The following is a 13,623-nucleotide window of genomic DNA, read 5'->3' on the forward strand; positions in this document are numbered from 1 at the left end:
TGCATAGTGGAGTCTTTTACACATGTAGCTAGCTAGCTAAACAATGAACCATAATCCCAACTCATAACCTTACTACCCTGCCTGAATCTGCAGGTAGCTAACCAACCAGGTTCAATGGTAGCTAGCTAACATTACGCTATAACTAGCAATGCAAATGGTTCTGAGATACAAAGAATATTACTACACAGATCATACACGTAATGTTAGCTAGTTAGCCAGCCAGCTAACGTTAGCTAGCTAGCGAACAGTTCACTTTAACTTAAAATGAAAATGACTTTCTGACAAAATTAGAAACGTGTAATATCTGAAAATGTAGCTAGCTAGACTCTCTTACCCGTATACAGGGATGGACGCTTATCCCACTCTGTCACGGATGCCATAGTTGCCCTTAGTTTGAAGAAATAATCCGGAGACAGGTGTTTTATACAACAGCATTCTGTGTGTTCTCTTTTCGACTCAGTCTGCATATGTGTAATTAAACGCCTGAATTTTCTCCATCTCCTTAGCTATCATACTCAACTGATTTCAAAAAACTCTGTCCTCCAGAAAGTGGAGAGCAACACTTATACAGTTCTACTATGTGATATCTTTCAGAAAAGGCACGTTAGAAAGGATTACCTACACATACTGACCAGCTCATATTATAGACAGAAGCGTGCTACATGGCAGATCAATCCAAACTAATTTCTCGGCATGTCCAGCCCACTCATTATCTCAGCCAATCATGGCTAGCGGGAAGGTTGCTGTCTTTTTCCGTGGCTAAACCAACTAGGCTCATAATTTAACAATTGTATTCGTATTTACAGATAGCATACAAGTTTATTATTAAGGCAAATGAAAGTTCACATGTTCAAAAAGGCATTTCTGCCAAAAAACGTATTTTGATAAAAAATGGCACTCCTTTGAAGTAGTGACGCGCGACATAAGCCTAGTTTCCTGAAATGACTCACATTTACATAAGTATTCAGACCCTTTACTATGAGACTCCAAATTAAGCTCAGGTGCATCCTGTTTCTATTGATCATCCTTGAGGTGTTTCTACAACTTGAATGGAGTCCACCTGTGGTAAATTCAATCGATTGGACATGATTTGGAAAGGCACACACCTGTCTATATAAGTCCCCACAGTTGACAGTGCATGTCAGAGCAAAGACCAAGCCATGAGGCCGAAGGAATTGTCTGTAGAGCTCCGTGACTGGATTGTCTCGAGGCACAGATCTGGGGAAGGGTACCAAAACATTTCTGCAGCATTGAAGGTCCCCAAGAACACAGTGGCCTCCATCATTCTTAAATGGAAGAAGTTTGGAACCACCAAGACTCTTCCTAGATCTGGCCGCCCGGCCAAACTGAGCAATCGGGGGAGAAGGGCCTTGGTCAGGGAGGTGAACAAGAATCCGATGGTCACTGACAGAGCTCCAGAGTTCCTCTGTGGAGATGGGAGGAGCTTCCAGAAGGACAACCATCTCTGCAGCACTCCACCAATCAGGTCGTTATGGTAGAGTGGCCCGATGGAAGCCACTCCTCAGTAAAAGGCACATGACAGCCTGCTTGGAGTTTGCCAAAAGGCACCTAAAGGACTCTCAGACCATGAGAAACAAGATTCTCTGGTCTGATGAAACCAAGATTGAACTCTTTGGCCTGAAAGCCAAGGCTCACGTCTGGAGGACACCTGGCACTATCCCTCCGGTGAAGCACGGTGGTGGCAGCATCATGCTGTGGGATGTTTTTCAGCGGCAGGGAGACTAGTCAGGATCGAGGGAAAGATGAACGGAGAAAAGTACAGAGAGATCCTTGATGAAAACCTGCTCCAGAGCGCTCAGGACCTCAGACTGGGGCGAAGGTTCACCTTCCAACAGGACAACGACCCTAAGCACACAGCCAAGACAACACAGGAGTGGTTTCGGGACAAGTCTCTGAATGTCCTTGAGTGGCCCAGCCAGAACCCGGACTTGAACCCAATCTAACATCTTTGGAGAGACCTGAAAATAGCTGTGCAGCGACGCTCCCCATCCAACCTGACAGAGCTTGAGAGGATCTGCAGAGAAGAATGGGAGAAACTCCCCAAATACAGGTGTGCCAAGCTTGTAGCATCATACCCAAGAAAACTCTAGGCTGTAATCGCTGCCAACGGCGCTTCAACAAAGTACTGAGTAAGAGGTCTGAATACTAATGTAAGTGTTTTTAATAAATTTGCAAAACTGTTTTTGCTTGGTCATTATGGGGTATTGTGTGTAGATTGATATTTATTCAATTTTAGATTAAAGCTGTAACGTAACAAAATGTTAAATGTCGAGGGGTCTGAATACTTTCCGAATGCACTGTCACTTTACCATGTTCAAAGGGTAATGCTGTTATTTTTTTAAACATATTTTGTACCCACCTACCAATAGGTGCCCTTCTTTGCGAGGCATTGGAAAACCTCTCTGGTCTTTGTGGTTGAATCTGTGTTTGAAATTCACTGCTCGACAGAGGGACCTTACAGATAATTGTATGTGTGGGGTACAGAGATGAGGTAGTCATTCACAAATCATGTTAAACACTATTATTGCACACAGAGTGAGTCCATGCAACTTATGTGACTTGTTAAGCACATTTTTACTCCTGAACTTATTTAGGTTTGCCATAACAAAGGGGTTTAATACTTATTGACTCAAGACATTTCAGCGTTTCATTTTTAATTAATTTGTAAACATAATTCCACTTTGACATTATGGGGTATTGTGTGTAGGCCAGTGACACAACATCTAAATTTTATCCATTTTAAATTCAGGCTGTAACGTAAAACAAAATGTGGAAAAAGTCAAGGGGTCTGAATACTTTCCGAAGGCACTGTATGTGATTGGTAAAGGGCGAAAGACTAAAAAGTCCAGCTGTACATTGCTGGCTTACTAAAGTCAGCCTAATACCAATGTTTCGGTATAATTACCTCCATCAGAACATCAAAGGATCAAATATGAAAAGTCAAATCTCTTGTTCAGGGCAAGCTAAGGTCAACATTTTCCTAGTTATTGTTAGTGGTCATTGTGTTAGCTAGAGCAAATGATCTGTCGGAGTTCCCACCTTCCTCTCCTCTGAGTACCTGCTCCAGCACCACACCTTTATCCTCCAGCTCTTTATACGTCACCTCGATCTCCTCCAGTCGCCTCTGGATAGACTGGAGAGTACAAGCAAAAGATGGGTAACATTGGATAAGCAGCAATCGTCAATACTGCATCCAGTGTTAAAGGGATACTGCGAGAGTCTGGGAAAAATGTTTACTTACCCAGAGTCAGATGAACTCGTGGATACCATTTATATGTCTCTGCGTGCAGTATGAAGGAAGTTAGAGGTAGTTTCGCGAGCCAATACTAACTAGAGTTAGCGTAATGTCTGCACGCAGAGACATAAAAATTGTATCCACCAAGAGTTCATGACTCTGGGTAAGTAGAAAAACGGCTTCATTGCCTGAATCGCGCAGTATCCCTTTAACTATTCCAAAGCAGATCAGATAACTTGGTGAACTGTGAACTGACCTGGGCTTTGTGGAAGCGCTGTATCTCACACGTCTTGGCCCGACGCTCCAAAGTCCTCATCTTCAGCAGCTCTAGCTTTTCAGCCTCCACAGGGTCTGAAGGGACGGTCTGGAACTAGAGACAGCAGAGTAAGGGTGTGTGTGTGTGTGTGTGTGTCTGTGTGTGTGTATGTGTATGTGTATGTGTGTGTGTGTGTGTGTAGCTAATAATAATAATAATAATAATAATAATAATAATAGTAATAATAATAATAATAATAATAATAAATATATGAAATTCCATATATGGAATAAAAATGCCAGCTAAACAAGTCCCAGTCCTTACCTTATCATCATATAAATCCATGCCATCTACTCCAAACATATCCAACTCATCTTCATCATCTTCAGCACCATCTTCTTCGGATACACTGTGGCCATAGTGTACTTCTGTGAAGTTAGAGAAATAAAATAATTCATTCAGGACAGATATGAAGAACATGCGTATGAACAACTGCTGGTTGCTCTTTGGGGGTCTAGATCAGGTAACACCACAGTCTTTACCGGGAGCTTTACCTGGGTGGCTGTTGAGGACGCTGAAGCCGTAGTCCCTCCTCGGCCGAGGGGAGGAGAGGTTCCAGGGGGAGAACTTGGAGCGGACCCTGCGGTGTTGACCCTGGCCCTCCGCAGGCTCCTCTTTCTTCCTAAAGCAACGGCGGTTCCTGTGATCCCGGATGCGTCCAGCCACCCTCGGGCCCCCACTCCAGTAGCCCTCCTCCTGGCAATCTGCACCTCAAATCAAACTCGATTTAACTCTCAAGCTACCGACTGTGGTCATTTTGAACATAATTTTTTATCATCCCTCAAAAGGAAGCTTCGTGCATTCGGAAAGTATTCAGACCCCTTCACTTTTCCACCTTTTGTTACGTTACAGCCTTATTCTAAAATTTATTAAATAAATGTTTTTCCTCATCAATCTTTGAAATTGTGCTCAGGTGCATCCTGTTTCCATTGATCCTCCTTGAGATGTTTCTACAACTTGATTGGAGTCAACCTGTGGTAAATTCAATTGATTGGACATGATTTGGAAAGGCACACACCTGTCTATATAAGGTCCCACAGTTGACAGTGCATGTCAGAGCAAAAACCAAGCCATGAGGTCGAAGGAATTGTCCATAGAGCTCCGAGACAGAATTATGTCGAGGCACGGATCTGGGGAAGGGTACAAAACATTTCTGCAGCATTGAAGGTCCCCAAGAACACAGTGGCCTCCATTCTTAAATGGAAGAAGTTTGGAACCACCAAGACTCTTCCTAGAGCTGGCCACCCGGCGAAACCAAGAACCAACCCGATGGTCACTGACAGAGCTTCAGAGTTCCTCTGTGGAGATGGGAGGCGCTTCCAGAAGGACAACCATCTCTGCAGCACTCCACCAATAAGGTCTTTATGGTAGAGTGGCCAGACGGAAGCCACTCCTCTGTAAAAGGCAAATGACAGCCTGCTTGGAGTTTGCCAAAAGGCACCTAAAGGATTCTCAGACCATGAGAAACAAGATTCTCTGGTCTGACGAAACCAAGATTGAACTCTTTGGCCTGAATGCCAAGCGTCACGTCTGGAGGAAACCAGGCACTGCTCATCACCTGGCCAATACCATCCCTACGGTGAAGCATGGTGGTAGTAGCATCATGCTGTGGGGATGTTTTTTAGCAGCAGGGACTGGGAGACTAGTCAGGGTCGAGGGAAAGATGAACGGAGCAAAGTACAGCGAGATCCTTGATGAAAACCTGCTCCAGAGCGCTTAGGACCTCAGACTGGGGCGAAGGTTCACCTTCCAACAGGACTACGACCCTAAGCACACAGCCAAGACAACACAGGAGTGGCTTCGGGACAAGTCGCTGAATGTCCTTGAGTGGCCCAGCCAGAGCCCGTACTTGAACCCGATCGAACATCTCTGGAGAGACCTGAAAATAGCTGTGCAGCGACGCTCCCCATCCAACCCAACAGAGCTTGAGAGGATCTGCAGAGAAGAATGGGAGAAACTCCAAATACAGGTGTGCCAAGCTTGTAGCGTCATACCCAAGAAAACGTGAGGCTGTAATCGCTGCCAAAGGTGCTTCAACAAAGTACTGAGTAAACGGTCTGAATACTTATGTAAATGTCATATTTCCGTTTTTTTCTTTTAATAAATTTGCTAACATTTCTAAAAACCTAGGTTTTGATTTGTCATTACAGGGCATTGTGTGTAGATTGATGAAAAAAACAATTTAATCCATTTTAGAATAAGGCTGTAACATAACAACATGTGTAATAAGTGAAGGGGTCTGAACACTTTCCGAATGCACTGTATATTCAATCATTCCCGTTTAAAATTGCAACAATTTTACAGTTAAAACACAGTAGAAGAGATCAAAACAAACAAAAGCAATCATAAAAGAGAAGAGGAATACCTGGAGGTTTGGGTGGGCTGGGACCCCCTGCTGTGGCTGAGGAGCAAGAGGAAGAACCAGGTGTCTCTGGTGTCTCCAAGTCAGAGTCCAGGCTGAAGCTCAGGTTGACTAGCTGGTTCTTCTCCTCATCGGTGAGCTGCAGCTTCCGCAGGGACTGCTTCGCCCCAGAGTCAGGGGCTGTGGCTGCCTTGGGGGTCCCTTTCTCTCCTGCTGCTCTGAGGGACCCCTTCTCCTCTACATGGGCCGGTGACATGTCCCTTTTTGGGGTGGGGAGGATGGTGCGTGGTTTGGGTACAGGAGGGGAGGCCTGAGGGCTGGGGATGTCCAAGCAAGAGAGGCGAGGTTTTGGGACAGGGGTCAGGGGGTATGAGGGGGGATCCTCGACCCTCTCCTTCCCCTCCTCCTCTTCCTCCACCTCACAGGCCTTAAACCCTTTTGTCGGGAAAACGTCTATGGGTGGATTTGGTGGGACATTGGGCTCCTCTACAGGATTAGATTGTTTGCTGCTGGGGTGTTCCTGACCCTGAGGATCCATTGGTTTAGGAGGACCCAAGTCTAGAGAGTACTCTTCATCATCATCTTCAGAGGGACAAGGGGAGTGCCCTTCACTGGAGATCCCATTCACACCTCTCTTCTTCTCATTGTGATCTTCTATGGTTTCCTGGAAGGAAAAAATTTGAACGAATTGAAGAAGCACTGTAGCATAGGCATTGTATCATGTGATTAAACATGCCCTGTGAAATGAACCAGTCTTGTGACTCAACACCAATGTACTACTTATACCCACTAGCTGTGCTTATTGTACAGACATAGACAGGTAAGCCACAAGCTGGCAACATGGTATGCAACAGAACAGTTTAATTTACCATCTGCTCAAACTTAGAACAGAAACACACCTGAAGGGATGGGCATTGTTTCCCGTTCTCCATCTCTAGCTGTTCAGAGTGCAGCTCACAGTAGAACTTCCCTGAGGGCACATGAGAAGGTAAACAACAGCTTTCAGAGAGTCTGGATCTGGCACGTTAGAGAGAGACCCTATTTGACAACCTTTTCTCCTGTTCCCCTTTTCACATGAACCATAAAACATGTAAAAGGGTATCTTCCATGAATTTTTCATATGGTGCATAAATCAAGTTAACTGTGCTGTATTTATCATCCGGAAATGTAAGTTTTAACTTACTACAGGTACGGCAGCTTTTGGACTAGACATAGCTATATTCTGTTTCTGTATTGATAAAAGAGGGAGTAATTTGATACGGATACAATTTTACAAAACATTTCACACAGAATATTTTCCATGCTTGAGTAAATAATGACTATTCTATTGTACAGTAACATGATGTTATATTGTACAGTAACATGTTCTACTATACAGTAACATGATCTATTGTACAGTAACATGATGTTCTATTGTTCTATTGTACAGTAACACAATGTTATATTGTACATTAACATGTTCTATTGTACAGTAATATGATGTTCTATTGTACAGTAATATGATGTTCTATTGTACAGTAATATGATGTTCTATTGTACAGTAATACGATGTTCTATTGTACAGTAATATGATGTTCTATTGTACAGTAACATGATGTTCTATTGTACAGTAACATGATGTTCTATTGTACAGTAATATGATGTTCTATTGTACAGTAACACGATGTTCTATTGTACAGTAATATGATGTTCTATTGTACAGTAACACGATGTTCTATTGTACAGTAACACAATGTTCTATTGTACAGTAATATGATGTTCTATTGTACAGTAACACGATGTTCTATTGTACAGTAACATGATGTTCTATTGTACAGTAATATGATGTTCTATTGTACAGTAATATGATGTTCTATTGTACAGTAACATGTTCTATTGTACAGTAACATGATGTTCTATTGTACAGTAACATGATGTTCTATTGTTCTATGGTAAAGTAACATGACGTTATATTGTACAGTAACAATATGTTCTATTGTTCTAGTTAACAGTAACATGATGTTCTATTGTAAAGTAACATGATGTTCTATTGTACTATTGTACAGTAACAATATGTTATATTGTTCTATTGTACAGTAACATTATGTTCAATTATAGAATCTTGTAAAAAAAATATATATATATATTAAAAAGGCTCATTGGGATCTTAGTAATAAATTGCAGATTGCCCACTAGCCTATTGCCCTGAAAAATAGTACCCGAGTATAGGCTGTGGTTCAAGCGGTGCTCACTACTCACCAGTGTGCTGGCTGAAGGTATACCCGCCCAGTCTAAGGGTGGTGCCGCACTGATGGCAGGTGAAGCAGCTACGGTGGAAGAACTTTCCCTCAGTACTGATCCTCTCCAGAACATAGACCCGCTGGCCACAGAAGTAACACTCCTCATTGCTGCTGATGCCTGACGTCAGGCTCAGCTCAGGGTCAGGGTTCACAGGGTCAGGGGTCACCTCAGGGGCTGAGAGAGGAGCTACAGGCTGTGGGGGGGATTGAGAGCAACAGTAATATTTCTACAGTAGTTCAATAACATAGCATAAAAACATGTGCTTATGGTTTAACATTAGGGAGTAGTCCTGAAGGCCAAATAAAGACAATACGAAATGACAAATCTGGTGGGCTCAACAACTCTTACAAAGGTCTTCACTCTGTACATGTCTCTGGGTGCTGTATCCCAGTAGTAATCAAATAGAGGAACAACAGCCAGTGATATTAGTAGTTCAATAACAAAGCACAGAAACATGTTATAGTATAGCAGTTGGAGTAGTCCTGAACTACTCACATCTTCTTCCTCTCCCATCATCCCTTTTTTTTCTTTCTTGGTTGCCAGTCTCTCCTGTGTAAAAGACAAAACAGTCATGTGACCACGTTTATGGATTCAATTATGTAACTGAATAACGGATTACCTCAAAATGAACAATGCTTTAGATAATATCTTGCATGTTTGAAAAGTATCTTTGCCATTACAGTTGATTTTGGAAAAGGCCAACAAAGGCCAAAATAAATTGTAAACCTCATGCAGTATGACAACATGCAGCTGCTTGTCTTAGCTCACCTAGCGGCTCTGCAGGGAGTTGCATGAAAAATAATGACGTCCATATGAACTTGAGGTTGGCCTACTCCCCTTTTAACCCAACAGACAATTGCTTTTGCACAAATGTTCTTATCCACTCAATCCCTGATATTAAATAAACACTAAACTGCCAACTACAGTGGTTTCAGTGACAACATGCAGCTGCTTGCCTGAGCCTTACCTTGCGTCGCTGCAGAGAGTTGTGCTTGAGGTTGTTGAGGAAGAACACAGCAGACCGAAAAGACAGGGTTTTAGACGGCTTCAGGGGAAGGCTCTGAGGTTCTGCAGCAGAGAGAGACAAACACACACGCTTTAGTATCCTCCTGCTCTGTTCTGGCGGAACAACAAACATGTTTCACAGCCACCAAACTAACACAGCTTCTTGTATATAAACAGGGTGTTCTGCCTTTTAATTACCAATCTCTCTTATGTAAAAATGCTGTCAGTCATCTTATAGTACACACAGAGCTTCTCTACACTGCTGTTGAAAACCAGGCTTTGTAGGAGATGTAATTTAATTCAACTTGTCAATCCCCCTAAGAGAACTCTGTGCCATGAGACTTCACTCCCCACTCTCCCTCTGGCGCTCAGATAAGGTTACAGCAAGCGCCCCCGTGACAGACAGGCCAGGTCCCTCCTGCATGCTCATCTGTGTGTCAGCCAGCCAGCCGATCCCCTTACAGAGTGGCACGCTACCTACAGCATCACAGAGACAAGACAAAGCCAAGCGGAGCATGTCACAACCGCTCTCCAAGCCTGCTTCCAAATGATGGATCCCACTGAAAATATCCCTCCTACACACTCTGCTAGTATTTACCAGAAATACCTTTGGCAGCAAAAACAGCCCAGGAAAATCTGTACTCCTCACAGCAGGAATAGTAGCTAGATCTCTTTTAGGTGAGGCTAGTCCCACCCAAGCCTGATAAGCCATTTCCTCAGAGGCTGATGCTGTTTGCTTTGGCTGCTGCCTGGCTTACCCACTGAGTGCAGGAGAGCGGCATAACCCCGGCAGCCAATCAGGGCTGGTTATGAGCTCAGCCCCAGCTACTCTAACCAGAGGTATGCTGGGTAATGCTTTTAAAGGGACAATGACAGCCCTCTCCCTTTTATCAACATCAAACACATTTCAGAGGGAAAAACACCTGAGCCTTTGTACAAACGGGGTTACATAAGCTGTGTACTGTCTAAACAACCGACTTGGGGCCAGATTCAATTCCTTTCACTAATAATAGGCTATTGATACGGTTAATCTTGGTCCAGCGTTTTAAGAAATGCCTACTAGAAATATGGCCAAAACATCTTTATGTAATGAATATAACTATGCTCAATGACAAGATAACAATGTCACAGTAACAGAAAATTATATAAATATACATCATGTAGTCTCGTGAAAATAGACCAACACAACATTCTTGTTCCAGATAGCTGGAGTCAAGGCTACAAGTAATCAAACAAACAATCATGGTGATAATTACGTATGACAATCATTGCCCTAATGCATACCTTTAGTAGGAGTCCTTTCGTTGAAGGCATCATGGATCTGTGTGAGGTAGTGCACCATGGAGAGCTTGTCTATCTGTCCCTTGGAAGACATGTCACTGGCTGACATTATGGGAGGGATGCCCAGCTCTCTCTCCAGGAAGTTGAAGGCCAGCTGGTTATTGTAGACCGCATTAGACTCCTCCAGAGAGGACATGTCACTGTGGAGGGAGAGGTGAGGGATAGTTACTATGTTGGCCACGGGCATGTTCAGTAGGGCACACTATAGCAAAACTATTTGTAACAGAACACAGAAGTTTGTTTTCTTATTGGACAGTTAGTACCATGAATAACTTGAACAGGAAAAGCACCTCAGATCAATGAAATTTGACTGTAGGCTTATGGGTAAGTTTTTCCTTCTGTAGTACTACTTGTGCATTTGCTACATTGGTGGTGGATATGTTGACTTGCCCCCCTTGTAAAGCCAAGAGACTCACATGACATGGGGTCTGAATGTGTGGATGAGGGCACACAGGGCCAGGCCAGACCTCCAGGACTGGTTCAGATCTTTCACCTTCACCCTGTCGTACCCTGCAGTGTGCTGCTGGCACCACTTCAAAAGCACCTCAAACGCTCCAATCGAATCTGGGCCATGAACACACATATGAACACTGCATTAGGACGATGAAACATAGCGACATTGCATCAAGGCAGGCGTTGAAATAATGCTTTGATTAATACATTCTCCTAAGCTACAGTGGGGAGAACAAGTATTTGAGACACTGCCGATTTTGCAGGTTTTCCTACTTACAAAGCATGTAGAGGTCTGTAATTTTTATCATAGGTACACATCAACTGTGAAAGATGGAATCCAGAAAATCACATTGTATAATTTTTAAGTAATTAATTTGCATTTTATTGCATGACATAAGTATTTGATACATCAGAAAAACAGAACTTAATATTTGGTACAGAAACCTTTGTTTGTAATTACAGAGATCATATGTTTCCTGTAGGTCTTGACCAGGTTTGCACACACTGCAGCAGGGATTTTGGCCCACTCCTCCATACAGACCTTCTCCAGATCCTTCAGGTTTCTGGGCTGTCGCTGGGCAATACGGACTTTCAGCTCCCTCCAAAGATGTTCTATTGGGTTCAGGTCTGGAGACTGGCTAGGCCACTCCAGGACCTAGAGATGCTTCTTACGGAGCCACTCCTTAGTTGCCCTGGCTGTGTGTTTCGGGTCGTTGTCATGCTGGAAGACCCAGCCACGACCCATCTTCAATGCTCTTACTGAGGGAAGGAGGTTGTTGGCCAAGATCTCGTGATACATGGCCCCACCCATCCTCCCCTCAATACTGTGCAGTCGTCCTGTCCCCTTTGCAGAAAAGCATCCCCAAAGAATGATGTTTCCACCTCCATGCTTCACGGTTGGGATGGTGTTCTTGGGGTTGTACTCATCCTTCTTCTTCCTCCAAACACAGCGAGTGGAGTTTAGACCAAAAAGCTCTATTTTTGTCTCATCAGACCACATGACCTTCTTCCATTCCTCCTCTGGATCATCCAGATGGTCATTGGCAAACTTCAGACGGGCATGGACATGCGCTGGCTTGAGCAGGGGGACCTTGCGTGCGCTGCAGGATTTTAATCCATGACGGCATAGTGTGTTACTAATGGTTTTCTTTGAGACTGTGTTCCCAGCTCTCTTCAGGTCATTGACCAGGTCCTGCCGTGTAGTTCTGGGCTGATCCCTCACCTTCCTCATGATCATTGATGCCCCACGAGGTGAGATCTTGCATGGAGCCCCAGACCGAGGGTGATTGACCGTCATCTTGAACTTCTTCCATTTTCTAATAATTGCGCCAACAGTTGTTGCCTTCTCACCAAGCTGCTTGCCTTTTATCCTGTAGCCCATCCCAGCCTTGTGCAGGTCTACAATTTTATCCCTGATGTCCTTACACAGCTCTCTGGTCTTGGCCATTGTGGAGAGGTTGGAGTCTGTTTGATTGAGTGTGTGGACAGGTGTCTTTTATACAGGTAACGAGTTCAAACAGGTGCAGTTAATACAGGTAATGAGTGGAGAACAGGAGGGCTTCTTAAAGAAAAACAAACAGGTCTGTGAGAGCCGGAATTCTTACTGGTTGGTAGGTGATCAAATACTTATGTCATGCAATAAAATGCTAATTAATTACTTAAAAATCATACAATGGGATTTTCTGGATTTTTGTTTTAGATTCCGTCTCTCACAGTTGAAGTGTACCTATGATAAAAATTACAGACCTGTACATGCTTTGTAAGTAGGAAAACCTGCAAAATCAGTGTATCAAATACTTGTTCTCCCCACTGTATATGGAATTGTTTTAAGAAGGTCATACCAAGATTGATTTTGAATTTTAAGACCCCTTGAAGCATCAAATACGTTTTTTTTTTTTTTTGTGGCCTTACTGCTATTAGCCCATACAAACGCATTGAATAACAGATTCACTACATAGAACAACAGATAGATTTTTTTGGGGGGGGACTAAGGGCAGTTTGTTCTGAAGTGTCTGACCTATATCTATCTGAGATATATAAGAAAGATCAGGAAACATTATTATTTTACATGTATTTAATGGGTTGTAGTCTCTTCGTGCCCATGATCTCAGCACAGCACAGCCGTGCCAAAACCTAAATGAATCACACCCCTGCCCCTCATGCATTATTGCTCTAGTAAAGTGAAGCCAGACTGACCTTGTCGCAAGTGAGACCACTTGCCTTTGTCCTTCTTGGTGGGTCTGCCAGAAATAAGGTGTTCTTCCACGTCATAGAGGTGTTTCACCTTCGTAATGCAAAGAGAGGGAATCACAATAAACAATAGGACACAACAGTTGAGATCAACTTCACACTAAAGCCAGAACATAGTAGCCTGGTAACACATACGTTTGTGCTGTCTTGCCAACTCCTATGGTCATTGTCAAGCAACAAGCATATGAGTTGGCTATACAACACAAACAGACCTGGGACCAGGCTAAGAACACAGCAGGGATCATAAAGGCAGAAGCTGGGGTTTGGTTTAATGCAGTGTAATTGATCTTGTAGTTTGTGAAAACTCTCTAAAGCCTTTCAGATCAATACCCTTTCCCAGCCGGCTCACCACGATATACA

At 43.5% G+C, this 13,623-nt stretch overlaps 1 protein-coding gene across 3 annotated transcripts in view; it reads right to left on the reverse strand.

Moving 5' to 3' along the window:
- LOC121537960 (F-actin-monooxygenase mical1) overlaps window positions 1-13,623 on the reverse strand; it is a 48,250-nt gene that overhangs the window by 3,671 nt on the left and 30,956 nt on the right. For 2 of the 3 annotated variants that reach the window (XM_041845636.2, XM_041845637.2), the window contains exons 12-23: window positions 13,210-13,297; window positions 10,977-11,124; window positions 10,504-10,700; window positions 9,182-9,282; window positions 8,710-8,763; window positions 8,173-8,407; window positions 6,834-6,904; window positions 5,938-6,598; window positions 4,067-4,282; window positions 3,837-3,940; window positions 3,513-3,626; window positions 3,061-3,154 (exon numbers count right to left, since the gene is read on the reverse strand). In XM_041845636.2, the coding sequence (XP_041701570.2) occupies window positions 3,061-3,154; window positions 3,513-3,626; window positions 3,837-3,940; window positions 4,067-4,282; window positions 5,938-6,598; window positions 6,834-6,904; window positions 8,173-8,407; window positions 8,710-8,763; window positions 9,182-9,282; window positions 10,504-10,700; window positions 10,977-11,124; window positions 13,210-13,297 (2,083 nt within the window). The remainder of the gene's footprint in view (window positions 1-3,060; window positions 3,155-3,512; window positions 3,627-3,836; window positions 3,941-4,066; window positions 4,283-5,937; window positions 6,599-6,833; window positions 6,905-8,172; window positions 8,408-8,709; window positions 8,764-9,181; window positions 9,283-10,503; window positions 10,701-10,976; window positions 11,125-13,209; window positions 13,298-13,623) is intronic. The other variant, XM_041845638.2, reaches the window with a different exon arrangement.

The sequence above is a fragment of the Coregonus clupeaformis genome, chromosome 24, assembly GCF_020615455.1.
Source record: "Coregonus clupeaformis isolate EN_2021a chromosome 24, ASM2061545v1, whole genome shotgun sequence".
NCBI lineage: Eukaryota > Metazoa > Chordata > Actinopteri > Salmoniformes > Salmonidae > Coregonus > Coregonus clupeaformis.